Source organism: Schistocerca gregaria, chromosome 1 (genome assembly GCF_023897955.1).
Source record: "Schistocerca gregaria isolate iqSchGreg1 chromosome 1, iqSchGreg1.2, whole genome shotgun sequence".
Lineage (NCBI taxonomy): Eukaryota > Metazoa > Arthropoda > Insecta > Orthoptera > Acrididae > Schistocerca > Schistocerca gregaria.
This window is the reverse complement of record NC_064920.1, coordinates 184,505,585-184,528,780: the sequence shown is the minus strand read 5'-3', so window position 1 is coordinate 184,528,780 and position 23,196 is coordinate 184,505,585. Positions and strand designations below refer to the sequence as shown.

Below are 23,196 nucleotides of genomic sequence, written 5' to 3'. Positions count from 1 at the left end.
TTTATTTAACTATGTAAGTTATCAGAGTAGTGCAGAATGAAACTGTAAACCTGTGCACACCAGGAAATACTAGAATAATAATTTATCATTTTGTCTGTGCAATTTGTATTCATGGTTTCTTTTGCATAGTTCAGCAACTAGCTGAGAGTTTGAGCTAGGTATAAGAAAACTAACAAGAAAAAGTCATATAACTGAATAGACAAAAAAATCTACTCAACAAGCCATGGCAGGAAGAAACACACAAAAGTTAAGGAAATGTGCAAGCTTTTAGAGCTAGTGACATCTTCTGGCAGAAGCGTTGAAGGGGAAGGAAGACAGGCGAAGGAAAAAGACTAACGAGGTTTAGGATGGGGAGAGTTACAGAAAAGTTCCCAAGGATTCTGGTTCAGGGGAGACTTACTGGGCAGTATGAGAGGGAGAGACTGATCATTGAGGACTGCACCAGATGAGATTTTAAGCTCTCAGCTATAAGCTCTCAGAGCCTCAGACCTCATCTACTGCAGTCCCCAACAATCAGTCTTTCCTTCTCATCTGGTCCCGTAAATCACTCATGACCCAGGATTCTGGGTGATTTTTCCATAATTCTCCCGATTTTCCAAACCTTGCCAATCCTTTTCCTTCATCCCTCTTCCTTTCTCTTCATACCTTCTGATAGAAAAAGGAGCCACCGGTTCCTAAAGCTTACACATTTTCTTAACTCTGATGTGTGTTTTGTCCTGCAACTGTTTGCTGAATAGACTTTTTATTAACAAGAAAAACGAATGTTTCTGAAACACAAATTTAGTGTTATGATTATTGTGATCCACATAAATAGTTTCTACTTCCTAATTAATATCTTGTATAATTCTTTCTCACAATTTTTTTTACTCCAAAACAATTTGTTTGTTTTAATTATTTCACATATAAATATGTTAAAATGTGCCTATCACAAGTTATCGTGGACTTGTGGTGCTGTAACTGAATGGCTATGTAATACTTGTCAACAGACTAAAATCACTACCGGTACTCCATCTGTTATCACTGAAATTATGATGAAACACTCTCCCCTTATCTTTTCTGAATATCAACTTAAATCTACAGTATACGTAATTATGAGAAATGTGGATCTCTTTGTTATAACAGGAATTTGATGAGAGCCCTGACTGGGCAGGTAGACCAATACCTGGCTGGTTGTACCGCAGGCTGTGTCCAAGTACAGTCTTACTTGCACTTCATGATCGTGCTCCACAGTTGCATATTTCTGAAGACAGACTTTCTGTCACTGGTGAGAAGGGATACTCCATGGTTCGTGCCACTCACTGTGAGTTGTTTAGACAATTTACACATTAATTACATTTCTTTTTTACTTTATTTGGTAAGTTATTCCTTTCATTTTCTCTGATTGAAGCGGTGAGTCGTGGGACATGGTACTGGGAAGCCACTGTGGAGGAAATGCCTGATGGCTCAGCAACACGTCTGGGCTGGGGACAGGAGTATGGAAATCTGCAAGCACCTTTAGGTTATGATAAATTTGGATATTCCTGGCGGTCAAGGTATGTAGTTAATTTTGAACTGTCCGCGAAAGATTTTCCGCTAATTTTGTTGGAAAATTCTAATAGCATGTAAACCATAAAATTTAGATTTTCTGCTAAGATGTCTTTTATTGTGCCATCTTAATTATTATGCATTGGAGAGTTACTATGGTAATACTTTACAAGCTGTTTTTGTTTTTATGTTTACAAGTAGGAAGTACTTTGTACTGGTCTCTGGGTCTCTGATACCATATTCTATTTTTACCAGATCCCTTTTTATTCATAGTTTTATCACTGTTCATTGAGAGGGAGTGAGAGAGATAGAGAGAGAGAGAGAGAGAGAGAGAGAGAATGAATTTCATCATATTTCTACCTGGTGCCTATTTATTCATAGTTTTATGACAGTTCATTTACATCTTTAGTTTGTTTTATTATTCTCCTTCTTCATTGCCTTATTTCTCTTTTCCTGCATTTATTGTTTAATTGTTATGCCATACATGGTGAGAATTTCATGTATTTGCCATTTCTTTTATCTGATTGTGAACTTATTTTGAAGTTCTGCATATTTAATCCTTGTGTTGTTTTTTCCCCCCGCCACCAGCTCAATATATTTGTCAGTGACATAGCACCATAAAATACTCCATAAGATATACATAATTCATTGAGGAAAAATGTGGCATTATGAAATGACTGCATGAAAACAGCACTCAAAGTAATAATGTAATGATAAATGTATAAATTAAGACATACTTCAATGTGCAACTCTTAATGCGTTCATAATACAAATCTTAATAATGGCCAGTGCAAGGGAAAGTTGTTGGACATAGTGTATTGGGAACAACCACCCCAACACTGGATTTTGGGAAAGCCATAAAGAATACAGATTTAGATGACGGGTTCAAGTAAACAAAAGAGCATCATCCTGATATGAACAGCTTTTGTACTTTGAAAGGTATTTTACAGATATGCAATAGTAATAACACAATCAAGCAAGCCTAAAACTATCGTAAATAAACCATTCTGCCTGCTGATCCATTTATTTCAGTTAATTATATTCTTATCACATAATTGACATAAGTGTTCATTCAGGGAATGGAAGGTGCTTGCAAGCACTCTTAACGTTTTTGATTACTAAGAGTGTGTGAAGTATATGTGCAAACTCCCCACTTCTCTTACACGAGTTGCCTTACTTGGGAATGAGCAGCTGATCTTCTTCTCTGGATAGCCGGATTCTGGAATCTCTACAAACTTCTTCTGTGAAGAATGATGCTAGTCACAGGAGCCTTTAAGACTCTCTCTCTCTTTCTGAAATAATGAAGCACGCAAAGAATACTTTTCAACAGCTATGGTGTATTTGAACTTCCACAAAGAACAAAATTCACACTTCCTACACAAACAATTGACTTCTAGTAAGTCAGCCGTGTCATCTCACATTATAAACAATTAAGTTACATTTACAACAGAATTGACTTTATAACCATGACTCTATTATACAGGAATCATACACATGTCTTTCCTGTAGCAAGTTCAAGTTAAAAGTTACTAAAAAATCTACACTCAATTGTTCTTTAGTCACTAACAATAGTCACAGTTACAAAACACTACAGAATAACACATCTCCATACGACAAACTCCAAACCTGCACACACAGACAGGTGACGCACAGTAGATAGGGTTCCTTTCTCCCACTCATATCTAAAATATCATGTGTTCAAGATGGTGGAAGGCTGAGTGATTCTAGAATTTGCACGGAAATTCTTGAAACACTGCAGCAGAAACTTCAACTTGAGTTTGAAATATTTTGGTGTACCTCTGACAGCTTTTAACTCTTATGGGAGCCTAATGGAAATTAATGTTACAGGGTTCTGCATATTTTCTTCAACAGTAGTTAAAGATGCATTTACAGCATGATGATTATTCCTCCAACTTGTGCTCACTGAATGGACACTGCTGTTCCTTTTTAACAAGTTGCTATCTTGTGAGAAAGTAGATGTGATTTAAGGGCTTCCAACTTATTAAATAGAAGCTTACATTGTGTGATGATATTTCAGTGCTTGTAATACTGAGTCAAATTTACGAAGACCTGAGACCACCTATCAGTATGATGTTGCTACCCACTTTGATGTGGATATATGCACTGATTTGGTTGCAACTTCTTCTGGCAGAAGGGTTGAAGGGGAAGGATGAGGGATGAAGGAAAAGGACTGGAGCAGGTTAGGAAAAGGGGTAGATTTTGGAAAAGTCAGCAGGAACCGCAGGTGAGGGGAGACTTATCGGATGGGATGAGAGGGAAAAACTGATTGTTGGGGACTACATCAGACAAGATCTGAAAACCAGGTTGTCAAATCTCGTCTGGTGCAGTCTGCGACAAGGCCCTGGAAGTAGACAACATTCCATTAGAACTACTGATAGCCATGGGAGAGCCAGCCCTGACAAAACTCTTACCATCTGGTGAGCAAGATGTATGAGATGAGCGGAATACCCCCAGATTTCTAGAAGAATATAATAATTCCAATCACAAAGAAAGCAGGTGTTAACAGATGTGAAAATTACTGAACTATCAGTTTAGTAAGTCACGACTGCAAAATATTAACACAAATTCTTTACAGAAAAATGGAAAAATTGGTAGAAGACAACCTCAGGTATCAGTTTGGATTCCATAGAAAAGTTGGAGCACGTGAGGCAATACTGACCGTACGACTTATCTTAGAAGATAGATTAAGAAAAGGCAAACATACGTTTCTAGCATTTGTAGACTTAGAAAAAGCTTTAGACAGTGTTGACTGGAATACTCTCTTTCAAATTCTGAAGATGGCAGAGGTAAAATACAGGGAGCAAAAGGCTATTTACAATTTGTACAGAAACCAGATGGCAGTTATAAGAGTCGAGGGGCATGAAAGCAAAGCAGTGGTTGGGAAGGGAGTGAGACAGGGTTGTAGCCTATCCCCGATGTTATTCAATCAGCATATTGAACAAGCAGTAAAGGAAACAAAAGAAAAATATGGAGTAGGAATTAAAATTCATGGATAAGAAATAAAAACTTTGAGGTTTGCCGATGACATTGTAATTCTGTCAGAGACAAAAAAGGACCTGGAAGAGCAGTTGAATGGAATGGACAGTGTTTTGAAAGGCGGGTATAAGATGAACATCAACAAAAGCAAAACAGCAAAATGAGGATACTGGAATGTAGTCAAATTAAATCATGTGATGCTGAGGGAATTAGATTAAGAAATGAGACACTGAAAGTAGTAGATGAGTTTTGCTATTTGTGGAGCAAAATAACTGATGATGGTCGAAGTAGAGAGGATATAAAAAATAGTTTAGATAAGAAGAGAGTAAAGCTTTCGAACTGCAGTGCTACAGAAGAATGCTGAAGATTAGGAAGTGCTGAATAGAATTGGGGGGAAGAGAAATTTATGGCACAATTGGACTAGAAGAAGGGATCAGTTTGTAGGATACTTTCTGAGGCACCAAGGGATCACCAATTTAGTATTGGAGGGCAGCACGGAGGATAAAAATTATAGGGGGAGATCAAGAGATGAATACTCTAAGCAGATGCAGAAGGATGTAGGTTGCAGCATTACTTGGAGATGAAGAACCTTGCACAGAATAGAGTAGCATGGAGAGCTGCATCAAACCACTCTGTGGACTGAAGACCACCACCACAACAACAACAACAACAACAACAACAACAACAACAACAGGGAACAGTTAATTAATAAGTAGTCAAATCTGAATATTCCACAGGGCACACATATAGCATTGTTAAATACAAAATAAATTGAACACCAGCATTCCAGTGAACACTGTGCAGGACGTGATTGTTCATAACTTGAGAAATTATAGTGGATGTCCTGCAGATGAGATTGATGACATCCTCAAGCTCCTCGGTACTGTACTCAGCTACAAGTATCGTACCTACATTCAGAAGCATGACCTGGCTGTGGGCTTCCCATTGTAATATTGATGAGTGCCTGAGTTACCATAAGATACCATACTTTGGCACAATTTCACAAAAAGCAGGCAAAGAATTAAGAACTAAAAAGATGAAGTCAGCATTTCTTATCCCAAGGAATCTTGGTCAAAAACCTGTAAATACAGAAAGGTAGCCTGTGCAAAGTACGATGCTACTGGTTTATATTGCATCAGCTGCAAAAATTTCCCCGCTATATATGTGGGGCAGCGGAACACCAGAGTCTGAGGAATTCAAAGTCTACTTTAAGTTGCCACTTACATGATTCTGGCTATCCCATAACAGGCTAATAATTTAAAAGTCCTACACAGAGAAGTAAGGGGCCAGACCTTAAACATTCTGGAAGGAACTGAAATTATACAGAATCTAAAACTATGCTCCCGGCTCACCTTTTACAGTCACATGGTGTTAACACATTACAATATACAGTTGAACTCTGATTGCTTTTCAAGGACACAATGTCATAGTTATTTGACTGCTTGGTTAGTGATCCTGGCCTTGTTGTTGTATGCTCTTTTTTCTTGTCTATTTGCTTTTAATGATTTTTCACTGAAATATTTTATAGTTTATATAATTATGCTGTGTAATGAGGACCTCAGTCATTCCCATGATATTTGGATTTGTAGCAAAATACTTGTAACTTTCATTGTTTCGTGCATGGTGATGCTAACACCCTCCGTGACATGTGTGAGCACACTGACTGTCAGTATAGCCCAGTACGACAAGGCAGATGGAGGGTTGCTGACCACCACTTCCTTGTATAAAGTGACTTTTCTTAACCATTGGTTTTCAACTTTGAAAGCTGCAAGCTGTTTTCTCTTGTTTTCTCATTTTGCTCTTTTTGTTGTAAGTAAATGTGCATTTAACATGCCAGTTTTTCAGCTGGTCAGTTTGAGCTATGACATCCTGCTTATTGCAGGTAGCAGTATTTAATTTTGAGAAGTTTGAGTCCCTCTCCTTCTGTGCTTAAATGTTTTACTGACATCTGTACAACTGAAGATGTGATTTTAAATCACGAGTTTGGTTGTGTTCCTGTAAAGGTTCGTATACAGCTGAAAGCAGTTCATTTCATAAACTGATTAATTTTTGTAGATCATGGTTTAATAGAATTGATGGCCCCCAAAAAGTTCTCCAGAGATTATCCAAAAATATGTTTTCATCTTTTTCATTTTTTAAAAAAGTCAAAAACAAGATAAAACTAGTATTTGCCTCATTTAGAACACTTCGTATGTATTTTAATGGCTTCCAATAACATTATGAAATATATTACAACACAAACAATCACAGCTTTTTAAATAACAGTCAGGCAAGGAAAGAATAAAATTTGATAATAGTGAAGAGGATAAAAAGTTAAAAATATTTGTAGACCTCAGAAACATATAATCAGTTCCTGTCATTGCTCCATATTACTAGACACATTTATTTTTTCACCTCAGTCATATGGCAGCTTTCCACTTATGCAAAATTGTTATTTAATTTGCTTTCATATTTTAATATTCCATGTTACTGATAGTTTCTCTTTTCTGCTGTCTTACACTAGTGATTTTTATTCATACAGTCTCATCTAAATCCTACAGTACCTATTCTGCTGTGGTTTTTGCCATTACATTTCTGATTTCAACACTGTTTGCTGTAGATGCGATAAATGAGTTTATAGAAAAAATTACTTCATCACTAGATAGGAAAGCGAAGGTCGCAGGAATATTCTGTGTTCTTACAAAAGCATTCGACTCTGTAAATCATGTTCTGATGCTTTTCAAACTCAACAGGTATGGAACAAGGGATATGGCTTTGAAATGGTTTGAATCATATCTCTTGGAGAGGAAAGAAAGGGCAGTAATCACTTGAAGTGGAACAAATTACTTCTCAGAGTGTAAAACTGTATTACAAGGTGTGCGTTGGACCCATTTTATACCTGTTCATGCAAATGACTGGCCTCTTGATATAAATACTCATTTAAACTTGTTTACAGATGATACTTTTACCCTAATTGAAAATGAAAATTCTGACAATACCACATAGAGCCACAAATACGTTAAGTAGCTTGGAAACATAGTTCAGTCTAAATGGTTTAAGGCTAAACATTTAAAAAACCCACATGATGAGTTTTAAAACCAAACAGTTAAAAACTGAAGAAATCTGTATCACTAACAACAATCGAAAAATGGAAGAACTTGATCAGTCAGGTTCCTGGGTATAAACTTAGATAGAACTTTGGGTTGGAAATCTCATATATAGAATATCTAGCAAATAAATTAAACAGCCTTGCATTTCCAATGGAAATTTTAGCCTGTGCCACTGATATGGTCACCAGGAAAGTAGATAACTATAGCTACTTTGGTCTGTTATTCAATATGGCATAATTTTTTGGAGAAACTTGGGAAACATTACACAAATTTTAAAGTTGCATAAAAGAATCATTTACAACATGTGCTCTGCACAGCCGAGGGTATCATGTCGATCATTATTTAAAGACCTAAAAATATTAACTGTAACCTCTTTATACATGTTTGAGGTGGTTCTTTTGCTATGCAGCAGAGCTGATCTATTAAAAAAATCATTTTGAACACTCATACAACCAAAGGCATCTTTATGCTCTCCCCACATCACTTAAACTGTGTGCTCAGGCTCCTCAGTATATAGCCATGAAAATTCACAACACAATAAAAGGGTGAGACATAATGATTTTTTAATTGAACGATGGAAGATTTCATGAAGGATGAAGTGATACTTTGAGCTGGATTTCTAAAATGGAATAAAAATTTATGATAGTAATAGTAGATGTAAATATTATAAGTTTGACAAATTTTAAATAAGTACATTCTCCACAAAGTATTATTGCACATGTGACAAATTTTGAATTAAGCAATTGTAACCTTGTCATGTCTCCTGTACATCAGACATATGTTCTGAAATTGTACACATTATGAGATGAATAAAACACATTTCACATTTTCTGTATGCCTACTTAATTAGAAATTTTCACAAGACTTCACGGGATCTGTCTTTTATTCTCAATTTCTTGCACATTCTGTGGAAACATACGCTGCAGAGAAAGTAGTATGTAAAATGCAGGAGATCTTCTCCACCTGCAGAGGCAGGATAGGTGTACTTGTTTGTGTGGGGAGCCACCCAGTAACTGCAACATGTAAAAGAAGTGTACAATGTATATAAGACACACCCTACCACAATATGCTGTTTACTTGCATTGAATTGCATTGCTGTTGAGGTAGGTGTGTCATGTTAGATGTGTTAAATGGAAGGTGACTGGGAGGAAATGAATGACAAGAAGCAACAGCCTGTCCAAGGGGCACTCCTCTTTGGGCTTTGTGTTTCACATTTTACCTGTATGTCTTTCATTCGTAGGGAAGGTGGCAGTTATGATCTATTTCAACTGTTGTCATTATTTAAGTGATATTTGTCAGATCTTCTATCCAAATAGATAAGCGGGAGATTTAGGTGTTCAATTGTTGCTGGTTCATAATGTTTCTCTGTAAAGCATTCAGCCAGCTAAATTATGTCTGATGCATATCTCAGTCTTTTGTTTACTTTTGTTACTGTCCATGTTTATTCAACAATAGCACTATCGGTTTTGAAGTTCAGATGACTTTGCATGAGTGAACTGGATGTAACAGTGGAAGTAGGAGAGGGAGCTCATGACTTTTGTTAAAAGTGATTCTCAATTATTACTATATGTAGTTTTTAATTATTTTAACTACATTTATTGCAATGGTTTTAACATAGGCCCCAACACAGTCCTCATTGATGTGTATAATATCTAATGTGTACGTGTTAAAATTAAAACAATAAATTTAAATGTTTTTGGTGTCTTAGCAATGCCATATTTAAGTTTTTGCACATCTTGACAGGAAGGGTACACGATTTCATGAGTGTCGTGGTAAACACTACAGTCCTGCTTATGGAGAAGGTGATGTGCTTGGATTCATGATTGTTTTACCCGACTCAAATGAAGTAAATCATTTACCTCAGCCCTACAAAGATAGAGTGAGTAACAGAAATTCTTTTGTATTGAAGTTAATGTTTTCTACATATGGTACCTTGTTCATTTACCTCAGCCCTACAAAGATAGAGTGAGTAACAGAAATTCTTTCGTATTGAAATTAATGTTTTCTACATATGGTACATTGTTCATCAGTAATATATAATGAAAAATTGATTTTATCAATAAAAGAAAGTTATGTTCCACTTTGTGATTGATAATAAAAGAAATGAAGATGTAGGGTCATGACATTAGCAAGTGATACCATTACTGTAGCCAGTTCTAGCAATTCATGTTTAATTTTGTAGATTTTGTTTTTAATCTTTATATTTGTTATGGATCATTTCAGATTGTCATAATGTTTGGCTTACCACAGTGTGAAACAGTTACAATCTTAAAGAGATTGACACTCAGCATGGCATATGTAAGCAAAGTAATGCTATATTTCTGTGTACTATACCATTTTTGTTTAGCGTGCCTAGCATTCATCATGTTACTTTGCAGGTCAAAAGAAGGAAGATGAATATTAAGCAGCTCTTTCCATTCGTGTGCAGTTTTTACCATTTGTCATTTTGGAAATTGCAATCACTGTTCTTCAGTGTAGTGAAACAGTTCCAATGGAGGAGTCACAATACCTTTACCGTATTCAAAATAATTTCTTCTGGGCTAGAAATCTGTTTAAATGACTTGGCATTTTTTTTGTTCACTTAAATCACTGCAGGAAATATCTGGACAAGTCTTCAGATAATTTTGTTAAATTTTTAGATCAAGATAAATGTGTTCTCTCCAATGACATTGTTTTTAATTATGTGTAATATTAATACCATGTTTGTTGTTAGTGAATTGTGATCTTCATTGATTTATCAATACCTTATATAATTCTGGTTGAATGTCTTCATAAAATACCCCAAATAATAATTGTCTGGTTCACATGAAAGGATTGAAAGTGTCTTGTTAGCACAAATTTTTTGTACTAAACCAATCTCAGTTTAAATTTATGATAACTGTTTGATAATGATGATAATTAAAAATATAAAAGAGTTAGAACAAGAGAAAGTATGAAAGCTTGCTAGATTTGTCCCCCTAAACTTCCTATCAAACAGTGTTTCCAAGTATCTTAAACAAATAGGTACACTCGTAATCATATGCCTTCAGCTGTGTATTAGTAGAAAATTTTCTGACAAAAAATAAATATAAATAAAAGAAGGATACAAAATGGATAACCTGTGTGTAAATACGAAGAACTCTTATTTTTTACATAGTTGACAATGCTGATATACAAATGAAAAACTAAACATTTAATCTAAAAATTTAGTCAATGATTAATTTCTAATATTAATGTTGATGGCCTGTTTTGTGAATTGTGGTTTATTTGTCTCATAACATATATAATCTAAATAATTTGGTTCAGGTATGGGAGACACATCAAACTGTGGTAAAATTTCTCCATAAACGAAGAGCTGCTGATGTTAACAAACAGCATCACAATAATAATAATAATACAGCATTGTTATACACACATGCAATAAAATCTAACACTTAATTACCCCTTGCTCAAATTATCATTTCATCCTCTATGAATTCTTCTATTGAATTGTAGCATTTCTCTCACAGAATCTTGATTTTAAAATTTCTGGCTTTGTATTAAATATGTATCTGCCTGTTAACTTGTTGTATATTGTCATTCCCATATACTGTGGAGTCCGTGCATTTAATTTCAACCAATGTGTGGTTAGGATAAAATTATTTTTATTTCTTGTGTTATATGTTTGGTTAAAATTATTCTCCTCAAATAATTTTAGTTTGCTATGTAGGAAGATTATAATTTCATAAATGTATGTGGAGGGAACATTTAGGATATGTAGTTTCTGAAATAATGGGTGACAAGACTTGTTTACTGTGTGGTATACCAAGCGAGGTGTTGCAGTGGTTAGCACACTGGATGATGGTTCAATCCCATGTCAGTCATCATGCTTTAGGTTTTCTGTGATATCCCTAAATCGCTTCAGGCAAATGCCGGGATGGTCCCTTTGAAAGGGCAAGGCCAACTTCCTTCCTGGATCCGATGGGACCAGTGATCTCACAGTTTGGTCTCCCACAAATCAACTCGACTCAACCCTGTGTAGTACACATGTACCAGATAGTTTTCTTTTGCGGTTTCAGTATTTGAAATGCACCACTTGAACTTCGCCATAAAATTATCCTGTATCTAATGGCAGATTCAAAATAACTATGATAAGCAATTTTTCGTATACTCAGGTCAGTGGAATTTGCTAGTATTTGCATTAAAAATGCAAAACTGCTTAGTTTATTCAATAGGAAGTCAATATGTGTATTCCAACTTAAGTTCTTGTCTACATTTTGCCCCAGGAATTTGACCGTGTCAACTTCTTTCATAGGTTGATTGTTATATTGTATTTTAAGTTCCACATTTGTATGAAATGCAATTAAAACTGAAGGAAGAGAATGTTGATTTTGCAGAAAAATATATACAGTACAAAAATGAAACAGATGTGAAGAGCTGCTTGAAAAAAGATTATCAGACAAAGAATTGGTAGAGAGCAGAAAATTAATGTAGATTATTAAAAGACACATAGAAAGCAGCAAAGTAGAGGAGTTCGCAAAACAAAAAAGAAGTGATTGAAAACCAGCGACTGTTTTAAGAACCTAGTATTAACTTTTGAGTATGAAATTTATCAGTAAATGGAGCTGTTCATAGATTCTGACTGGGCACATGTCCACACTTAATCTGTAGGTAGTGGACAGAATGACAAAACTGTTCAAAAATAATATAAAAGCTTGCATCAAGTACTGCACAGAAAAGAGCCCATACATAATTGTTTCTGTAAGTACTTCTAAACACAGAAGGTGAGCTAAGTAAACACGAAACAGGAAAGAAAGAGAGAAGACTGGAATCTGCATTAGTTTCACTACTTCTACACTGCTGAGATAAAGTAACTTTGTAATGATAGACATCACTGGAAGGGGGGAAGCATAGCTGGCTAGTACGTAGCACTCCACATGCTCATGCAGTTGATAGAAATCACTTCATCTTTGGCTCTCCCCTGTCTAAACTCGAGTACTTTGCCTCGCCTAGCAAATCTCTTTACTTGCCTACAAAACAGGTAACTCAGAAATCCTAGAAAAAGCTGCAGTTGGCTGATACCTGGACCTGTCACATTAATTGCTGAATTATCAATCACAAACTTATTTCAATTGAAGTATACTACCAGGTGTCCCACCCAAGAGACATCAGATGCTTTTTCTCCCATTTTTCCAAAGCTATTCTCAAAGTTTTCTTTTGTGATGTTTCAGTTCAATCAATTGAAATGTAGAATGTGTATTGAGTTTTCATACAATGTCCAGTGTCAATGTGAAACAGCATTCTGATTGTTATTACAAATCAAACATTGGGCTAAATGTAATTTTATATAACTGATTGATAGATAGATCTCAGACTAATGTAGTGCCATATTTTGTTCAATGATATTTATTTATTGTAACAGCCAATGGTGAATAATAATACCTGTTTCCAGCAGTAACTGAGTGCAGCTGCTCTGTCGAGCTACACTGTCTTCACAATCACACCAACCCTCCATGCTGCCTCAGTGTTGTCTTTACACTGCTGTATTACACCATTGATGCTGGTTATGGGATGATACATAACATAAGTAGTTTTTGTTTGAAATGACTATTAATTTTCAATTTATTTCTATTGCAAAAGAACATTGCACACAAAAATATGCGGAGAAGCACAGTAAAAATAGATATGTTAATGCACTGTTGCATGTACAGTAAAGTCAGGGTTTCAGAAATAAAAATTGTGCTTCATTTATACTCCATGTGTATTTTACCTACAAATTTAATTACATGTTGCAGATTTTTGGGGAAATCAGTTACGTAGATGTAATGCCTTTGGTCACTATCCCCAAACTAATAAATACTGGATAGTTATAATTAAATTGCATTTACTCGCATCTATGCAGCATCTTGTCCATATCTCTGGTGCTCATGTTGAACAAATTGTAAAGGGAGTAATTAATAATAAAATCAACATTATGACTTTCTCACTTGTCTATCCTTGTCTGATCATGTCCCTTCCACAATCCATTACATATGGAAACATTTCTATGTGTTTTTTTTTTTTTTTTTTTTTTTTTTTCATTTTTAATGCCAGGTCTACACAAGGTGACCAAAATTGGAACTAATTTCTTTTTTTTCCAGCACAAATCAGTTCCACATTAAAGCATTAGAATATCTACCAAGTTTCACTACCATACAATAATTACAGCCCACAGTGTGCCTCCATGAGTTGTTACACTTTAATTATAACCACCCAGTACTTTTTCATACATAACTGCCTGAGCAATCATTTTTGTTTTAGAAATTTCAAGTATAATGTAGTGTACTTTTTCCTTCAAAACTGGTGTAGATGAAAGGCCAAACTATTTTTTTTTTTTTACTAAACAGACAATAGTTATGATACACCATCAGCTACATCATTAATAACCAATTTCTGTACTGTGGCATTTATAAAGATCAGTTTCAGTTTAATTTTCTATAAGAATGTGAAGCTTTTCAGTCTTGACATTTATTATTAATTGTGCAATTTCTGTGCTGTTTATCTGAAACTTATTATTTTTAACAGATCTACACTGATTGGCTTAAACATTTTGACTTCCAGCTTGTTGTCCACCTTCGGAACACAATACAGCAGCAATTCTGTGTGGTATGAATTTTATGAGCTCTAGGTTGGTTCTTGGAGCTGCAGATCCTATGAATTATGGGCTGGTGACTGTGAATGTGAAAGCAGCTTCTGAAGTGCTCCAGTTGTGTTCCTCTAGTTCAGTGCATTCGTAATTGGTGGCCAAGACATCTACATTAGTTCACTTAATTTCTTCTCAGGCCACTGTAACACTATTCTGGCCCTGTGACAGGGACACGTATCTCCTGCTGGGAAGCACCTTCACCAGTGGGGGAGATATCAAGCATGAATGAATGCAGATGATCTACAATATCTTCACACAGTCCACAGATGTCATGACTTCTTGGATTACTACTGTTGTGGTTGGCAGGCGGGCCAACACCGTGTTACTGAAGGAGGCCGAAATGCACGCGTTTTAGCTCACGCAGGCTGGTGTGAGGTCTGGAACATGACAAGGGAGCTAGAATTGAGAAAAACGGACATAGCTGGTGGAATACTTAACTTTAATCCATTAATGATGAACGTCGCTCTTGACATTACATATTTCACAATATCAATAGTACTTATAATGGCGTCTTGCTAGGTCGTAGCAAATAATGTAGCTGAAGGCTATGCTAATTATTGTCTCGGCAAATGAGAGCATATTTATTCAGTGAACCATTGCTAGCAAAGTCAGCTGTACAACTGGGGCGAGTGCTAGGAAGTCTCTCTGGATCTGCCGTGTGGCGGCGCTTGGTCTGCAATCACTGATAGTGGTGACACGCAGGTCCGACGCATACTAACGGACCGTGGCCGATTTAAAGGCTACCACCTAGTAAGTGTGGTGTCTGGCGGTGACACCACAACTACCACTTGTATGATGGAAACCCAGTTGATGTCTTGCATAGCATAAGACTGCTCCTACAGTCCTGTGAATATTTTGAGCCACAGCTTGCCAGGATGATGATGTATCCAGACAGGGACACTGACCTGATGTAATGAGAAATGCAATTCATCTAGCTTGGTGATACATTCCCATTGCTCCATCTCAATGATTCTGTGCTTACTTCAGTCATAATTGACAATGTTTGTGGGTCTTCTTGAGAACATGGAGGGTTTGTCTGCTGTGGAGCCCTCAACAGTGACACTCAAACAGTGTGCTCCAAAACACTTGTGCTTGTGCCAGCATCAGACCTTCCAGAGGTAGCTATATAACTTTACAGAGCAGAGAGAGAGAGAGAGAGAGAGAGTGACTTGGTGTGGCAAGTGAGTCTGCTTCATATTATTCCTGTAATAAGATTTGCCTGTCATGAGTGATTGTTTTTGTTTACAAGTTGGTGCCAGAGTGTTGCATGGTATGAGTGCTTTTGTTTACATGTCGGTGTCAGAGTGGTGCATATTGTAAGAGTTGGAAAATTAGAAATTTGCGCAAAGGTCTTATAGGACCAAACTGCTGAGGTCATCAGTCCCTAGGCTTACACTCCTTAATGTAACTTAAAGTAACTTACGCTAAGGGCAACACACACACTCATGCCTGAGGGAGGACTCAAACCTCTGACGGGGGGAGACAAGTGGACTGTGACAAGACACCTCAGAATGCATGGCAGCAAGAGTTGCCTGCTGTGCAGTTTGCTACCTGAATGATGAAACTGAGATTGCGAGGGACCTAACTTCTTACAAAGAGCAACAGAATTAAGGAACTAGCAATAACCAGAGCAAAATTCATGGTGTACATTTTTAATAAAGGTTGTATGGTAAATTCACCACACTACTGAGAACTGCAGGAAGAGGAAAATTGTCATTCAAACATTTCAAACCATCAATAATTATTTACTTGAAAAAATATATACATATAAACACATCAGACTGTATTTAGAAACCACTACATTGCACCTTTTTACTTTGTCTTTTTTGTGCTGTGTTTTCTTATGAAGGGCCAATTAACATCCAACATCTTTCTTCTCCTTCAGTAGTGCTGATTTTTTTACTGCTAAAACTATTTATATTTAAAAAAAACATTTTTCATTGGTTTATGTTCTTTCTTATGTACAATGTAGACCTTTTCTTTGCCCAGATATTGCAAAACCTAATGCAGGAAAAATATAAATTTTTCATGCGATCTTTGCAATGTCTCATGAAAACAAAACAAACAATTAAATGAAGATTAAAAACACATAAAACTGCAAAATAAATTACTATAACATGAAACAATGGAAAGTCCAGGTTGAAATATCAAAAATATTATGAAAAGGATACATTTGCTACCCAGCGTAAAGATGACATGTTAAGTTGCAGATGGGCGCAACAAAAAGGCTGTTGTAGACTTAGCTTTGGACTGAAGCTTTCCTCAGAAAAGAAAAGAAAAGAAAACACACACACACACACACACACACACACACACACACACACACACACACACACACACACACACACATATTTACACAAGCAAACACAACTTGTGTATACATGACTGACCAGTCGTTTCGTTGGCCTGTCGGCAACTCAACATGTCATCTTTATTATAACATGAGTAATTGAAATGAGAATTGGTTAACATTTTATGTTAGGAGATGATGCCACCTTCACCTGTTTAACACTCAGGATGTTAGAAGACTACACTCAGCATAATCAATTGGTTGTTGACATCATCCACCCACTCATAACAGGATTGGCAGCTGATTTACTTGCTGTCATATGATGGGCACCCACCATAAGTAGTCTATTTTGACAAGAAGCCCACTTGTGCAAAACAGATTTTACACTGCAGTGTCTTGAATCACAATTTCACTTCTTAACCTTGGCTTTTCATATTGTGGTGCTGCAGTAGGTTACTGGTGACAAAAATGGCACTTGTATTATCAACACTGATTATAGGCAAAGGGGGCAAAAGATGGTACTTAAAATATGACATAATGTTGCAACAGAGAAGTATGTTGTGATTTCTTTCATTAAAATTGCACAGTTACTCCAAAAATTATGTTTTAGTTGTCATTAGTAACTATCCTTAGATCATATTAGTGCCTTCAAAGTAATATTGTTTGCTGGAGAACATCCAACATTAAAATGTGATGTGAAAAAGGAGGTGTACTACACTTTCTCCCCAAGATTATAATCATAACAGACATTTGTTACCAACAACTCAGACATAGTTACTTACTTTGGTTTAATGGTTTATTTAGAAGAACCACTTTTAACTTTATCACATAAGCATTAAACATTTTATTACATAAAATAAATAGAGATATGGTTGCATAATGAATAGGGAATGAAGATGGTGATGGTCAGAATAGAGGAAAAGAACTGATAAAATTGCACCAAGTACATTAGAGCCTAAAGTCTACCCCACATGTCATATTATGGAAGCAGTTACATGCAACTTGCTTGTGGTATGATTCCACATTCCTTCTAGTTTCACAGTCTTGCAGTAAGATGGTTTTGAAGCTGATGTAATGATTTTCTCAAATGTTATCAATTACACATCTGATGAAATATACAGGATTTTTTTTAAAAAAGTCAAATACTTTGAGAAGTGGTAGTACTCATCGAAACAAGGCAAATAAGTCCAATAAACATGGGTCCAGAAATGCGTACTTTCCAAGATAAACACATGTTTATAGGAAGAGCTGTGTGACAATTGGCTGCAGATATTAGCACAGTCATTGCATTTGCACTTTGTCACATGTGTCAGCAGGGTATTATAATGTTTGCTCACATTACTCTTCCTACCATTAGGCGGTCTGAAGTCAGTTAGGTGGCTTGAGTCATGCTGTAGCCTACATTAGTTTTCACTATGCTTGTGTGCCTTGTTGTACAATACTGTCAACCCTGGGTACATATTGTGGTGTTTTACCTTCTTCCAAATGTGAATTCTCTTATATGTTTACTGTTATTGCACTGTTTGTACATGCAAATGGTGTAGTGCATTTATATTTTCTTTCTTCCGCTACTTATTAGCAATGATAGCTTACTAACTGACAAGTGAAATGCCAGATATGATATTCTGCTATGGTTTAGTAAATGAATGTAGCCTATGAGCCCGAGTCTTCTATGCTGAAAAATTTCCACAGTGAGAGTACCCTCTGATAAGCTGTTTGGCAGACTTTTCCCGTTTCTGAAGGACACAGGTACCCTTGGATATCGAAAGACTGACGGTGGAAGGCCCTGCACTGTGCACAGAGCACACACCAGACATGGAGGACCATGTGCTACATTCATTGAAAGAAACCCCTGGGGGCATTGTGTGTTGATTAGAAGCAGCTGCAGAAGGCATGCCTCAGTATCTTATTTGGGGGGTAATTCATGAACAGTTACCATACTCCACATCATATAAAGTGCAGTAAGACTGTAAGGTCAAAGGATCATAATGGCAGATGGTGGTTCTGTCACTGGCTGTGGCAGAAGTGTACTACAGATCCACTGTTCACACACAAGATTTTATTTACCGATGAGGCAGGGTTCACAAGAGATGGCGTTGTGAATTTCCATAAACAGCATGTACGGGCAGTTGAAAATCCCCAGTCAATTCATTAAAGAGGGCATCAACACTAATTCTCAATCAACTCAATGGCAGATATACTTGGCAATAGATTAATAAGATCATATATGCTATCACAAATGTTAACAGGGGCACATTATCTGGACTTTCTCATTAATGTGTTGCCCACCGTGCAGGAGGCTGTGCCATTCCAGAAACGAATACAAATGTGATTCATGGATGATGGTTTACCAGCACACTTTTGCTATCACAGTGTGTGCGATATCTGCAAGGGGGGGGGGGGGGAGGGGGGGTTTCACACCTTGGCCTGCTTCTTCCTCAGACCTCAATCCTGTAGAATTTTGGTTATGGGGACACTTTAAAGAATTGGTCTACCCCATGCCAGTCAGTAATGTGCGGACACTACAGGGCCACATCTTCAATGCATGCCAGCAGGTATACTTCAAAGGCTGCATCATTCCTTGTGTCGGCAGGTAGAGGGATGCATTATCATGAATGGATGCCATGTTGAACACCTCCTGTAAGAAACACGTGTTTATTGCAGAAAGTATGGGTTTCTGGACCCATGTTTATTGGACTTATTTTTCTTGTTTCAATTAGTATTACCACCTCTCAAAGTATTGAACACTCTGTGTATTTGGAAGAGAATATATTACAGTTCAATTTATTTATATCTGCTATTAATCTTAAATAACTACATTTATTACAGGGAGGACGTGCTACAGGTTTTTGTACCTGGCCCATATATGATTTGTGCCTCTTGAGGTACAAATCAATAAACAAGATTTATTAGACCACATGAATTATGTTGTTGACAAAAAGTCTACGTGAAATTAGGTTAAGACTAGTTACATTACAAATACCTTCTTTTCTTTACAGCCTCTAGTGAAATTCAAGAGCCACCTCTACTATGAAGAAAAAGATACAGTCAATGAAAAACTGAAGCAGCTTAAAATTATTCCTGGAAGTAAGCTGATCTTTTACAAAAATGGTGTCTCACAGGGTGTTGCTTTTACAGATATATATGGTGGTTCATATTATCCATCACTTTCACTGCATAAAAGTTCTACCGTTTCTGTAAATTTTGGACCAAATTTTAAATTTCCACCATCTGACTTTCCATTCAGACCAGTAAGTATAAGAATTATACCTTTCCTTTTCTTTGAGTGATGCAAATACACAGCTTTCTATTGCTTCATCATTTTTGCCATACCGTTCTTGTCCCCCAATAGTATATGTTTCTCTATTGGTGTGATAAAGTTTCATATACTGTACCATGCAAGTGTCTGTTGTTAGTGTGCTTATTGATCACAGTTTCTTCCCAGGTAGACACAAAAAGGTGTTTAAATTTATTTTGTGATTTTATGATAATAAACTGAAGTGAATATTTTTGTGGATGGAAGCTCAAATGTGCAAGCCAGATCATGAATAAAAACACTAAAAAAACTTGTACATGGCAAGAAATGTACATTAATAATTCAAGTTAATTAGGGAAAGCCTGTTTTGTTTGTGTTAAGTTTGTAATGTACATTTCATTTTTGGTCAAAAAACACTCAGATATCCTAATAATGGTATCATAAGAAATTTGTAATAATAGTAATATTATGACTATAAAAATGTTAATTTCCATAATAATAATAATAATAATAATAATAATAATGCTAGGGCTGTATAAAATATTAATTTCAAATTACTTCTAATGAGTAGGGAATTGAGAAGGTGATGGCCATGGATTGTTACTCATAACCAGTCTAGCATTCATCTGTAATGATTTAGGAAAACCAAGGAAAATCCAAATCAGCGTGACTGGATTGGGTAACAGTTCCAAGTCTCATTATACTAACATTATTTCCGTAATTCCAGTTCAACCAAGTTAAATGGATATTCAGTATTCCTATTGAGAACAAGAGTAGTTTCTCAAGAGGAAACACACGCTCTGTAAAAACATGTGAATTGTCATTAACTTACTTTAATTTTTGTAGACTTTGAAATTGTACACTGCTGGTTAAAGCACATGTTTCTGAACTGTAAAAGAGAATATGCTCCATACTTGTGGACCTATTTTCATTTTGTGTTCATGAATGTATTCAGCTGTTCCTTTCAAACATTCCCATGTGAAGGCTTCCTTGTGGGAAACCTCTTTTCTTCTATATGGGAGTTCCTTGCAGGAGTTTACATCAATTGGAACATCAGTGTGAAAATTCATAGCTTACGAAATAGTTTCTGACACAAGATTCATAAATTAACTACACATATGGTCTAAATGCACATTATTTAGCTTCCTGCCTGAATCACTAAGTGTTATACTTGTTTACTTACTTCCACCATGATGACAACATGGCAGCAACATGAAATGATTTAACAAAATTGTAAAATACTACTGAAGTTGCATGGAAGTTTGTGTATATTAATTGATGGTTCGAAACTTGTAATAAGACAAACTTTTGTGCCACTTTGACAGTTTTTACAATTTTGTTGCATTGTGCTTGTATCTTCAGCAAATAAAAAAGCTTTGAGCTTTCTGGTACACTCAGTGATAAGTCATTGATATACACAGAAGTTTGTTTTCAGAAGATTGCAATGTGTAACTGAAATGAACTTTCCACCACAGATTATTGTCATGACCATATTTAAAAGTATAAAACTGTTCATGATCCCTGGCTCTAAGAATTAAGTATGATGTGAAGCAGGCTGTTCACTGATCTGCTCATGTGAGCTGGTTCGTGCTCGTGCCTCAGCTGTGAGCAAATGGTAGGCTCGCAGCAACTGATAGTGGAGAAGGGGGAGGAGAATGTGTAATCAGAACAAGATAGCTTCTCAAGAGAAATGGTAGTCAGTGAGTCTAATTCTACAGCTGCTAAATTTATGTTGTACTGAGATTTACTTCACAGTTAAGTAATTTGCTTCATGGCACATTTATTTTCTGAGATTGTTGTATTGATGAGGAATTACAGTGAAGTGAAACTTACATCTCTTAATATTCTGATGAAATGAAAAATATCATATAGCTAAGTACAAAACATGGTTTTCTACTGACTGATACCACTTTATAATGACTACCATTTTTGGACAAAATTTAAATTGATATTAGCTGGTACTGTGTGACCATTTATCCAGACATTAACTATAAAGTAACAGGATATAAATGAATATTACTAATTTTGCTTTTAACAAAAGCCGCAATATCTGATACTGCCTTCTGAGCACTGCTAATTCAGAGACAAATTTTTAACTATGGTAATGTTTGCTAGTAAGCTTCTCTGGGTACAGTTCATTCTCTTTGTTGTGGAAAAAAGTTGCTCACACATGTATGTAGGTCCAAACACCAACATAATTGTAGTCACAAACTTGTAAAGTCATGGAAATTTTTGTTGAGGAACATTTTTTAAAAAGTCTGCATGATTAATTTTGTTATGAAACTTATCACACCACTGCTTGTCATAGTGTAGGTCTATAAATTCCAACTGTATCTCAGTTTCCACATTATTAACATCAATTGAAAACAAAAGTAACATCAACTGAAAACAGAAGTTCTCATTTAACTTCTCAAAATCCTTTAAATAAATCTCAGATTTGCTGAGAAGATCAATGCATGTATTTCAATACTCTGCTCCTATCATTAAAGGTGACGGCTTGGAGGAATGAGCAGTGTTTCCATTTCCCAGCTGTCTGTTCTACAAAGAGAGAATCATCTTGAACCTCTTATTGCAGTCTGAACGTGAAAATAGTTTAGGCCTTTATTTCTCTGCTCTGACATGATGAATATTGCTTCAGTCCCATGGCTTAACAGTGCTTTCTTTCATTTTTGCATCATTGCTTGTCAATCTTGGCCTTCTAAGAGTTCATAATCTTTTGTGTGGAAGGTGTTGTAATGTTACTGTAAACTGAAATTTTTTGGACATTAAGCATTTCAGAGATGATCGTATCCCATAAACATCTAGGTCTCCTGTACTGACATATTGTAAACTGATGTTGGTATGTCTGACCTTTACTTTAAAGTTACTTTCCCAGCCATCATGATGCTTTTCATCTATTAAAAAGAACTACTCACTACTTTAAACACTTGCCTGTAATTCTATGTGCTCATATCTAAGGCTATGCTGTACCTGACACATGGCCATTCCTCTGAAGACAGCACAGTGTTTGCATTTCCTCTGCACTTCATAATTATGTCTGACTATCCCATTTTACTGCAAATGCAACTTTCTAGCAATTGAACTACCATTAACAGTTGTTTGCCTAACAACTTCTTGAACAGCCCTGATGTGGAGCTCCCATTTGCTGGAATCAGAGAATCCAAACTTAGTTGACTGATATTAGAGGAATCTCTCTCCACATGGTTTATGTGATTATGCACAAATTCACTAAGCATCAGCTATGGTGGCTGCAGGAGTCAATACTACATTCTGCACACAGAATGGTGCTCTTAACCATTCTTCATGGTGTTGGATATTCACTCAGCATCCCACTCAATGTTGCATGTTGCCTGAGTTCAGTCACCATCAAAGGATCTAACACAATTATGGCCATCAT

General features: G+C 36.2%; 1 protein-coding gene across 2 annotated transcripts in view; it reads left to right on the top strand.

The window, feature by feature from the left end:
- The window catches only part of LOC126336389 (set1/Ash2 histone methyltransferase complex subunit ASH2-like), an 82,714-nt gene that overhangs the window by 53,106 nt on the left and 6,412 nt on the right, over positions 1-23,196 (top strand). The window contains exons 7-11 of one of the 2 annotated variants that reach the window (XM_050000061.1): positions 1,123-1,300; positions 1,388-1,532; positions 9,354-9,489; positions 9,834-9,908; positions 9,989-17,117. In XM_050000061.1, coding sequence (XP_049856018.1) covers positions 1,123-1,300; positions 1,388-1,532; positions 9,354-9,489; positions 9,834-9,908; positions 9,989-10,195 — 741 coding nt within the window. In that variant the 3' untranslated portion in view covers positions 10,196-17,117. Of the gene's footprint in view, positions 1-1,122; positions 1,301-1,387; positions 1,533-9,353; positions 9,490-9,833; positions 9,909-9,988; positions 17,118-19,542; positions 19,795-23,196 lie in introns of those variants that run through there. The other variant, XM_050000050.1, reaches the window with a different exon arrangement.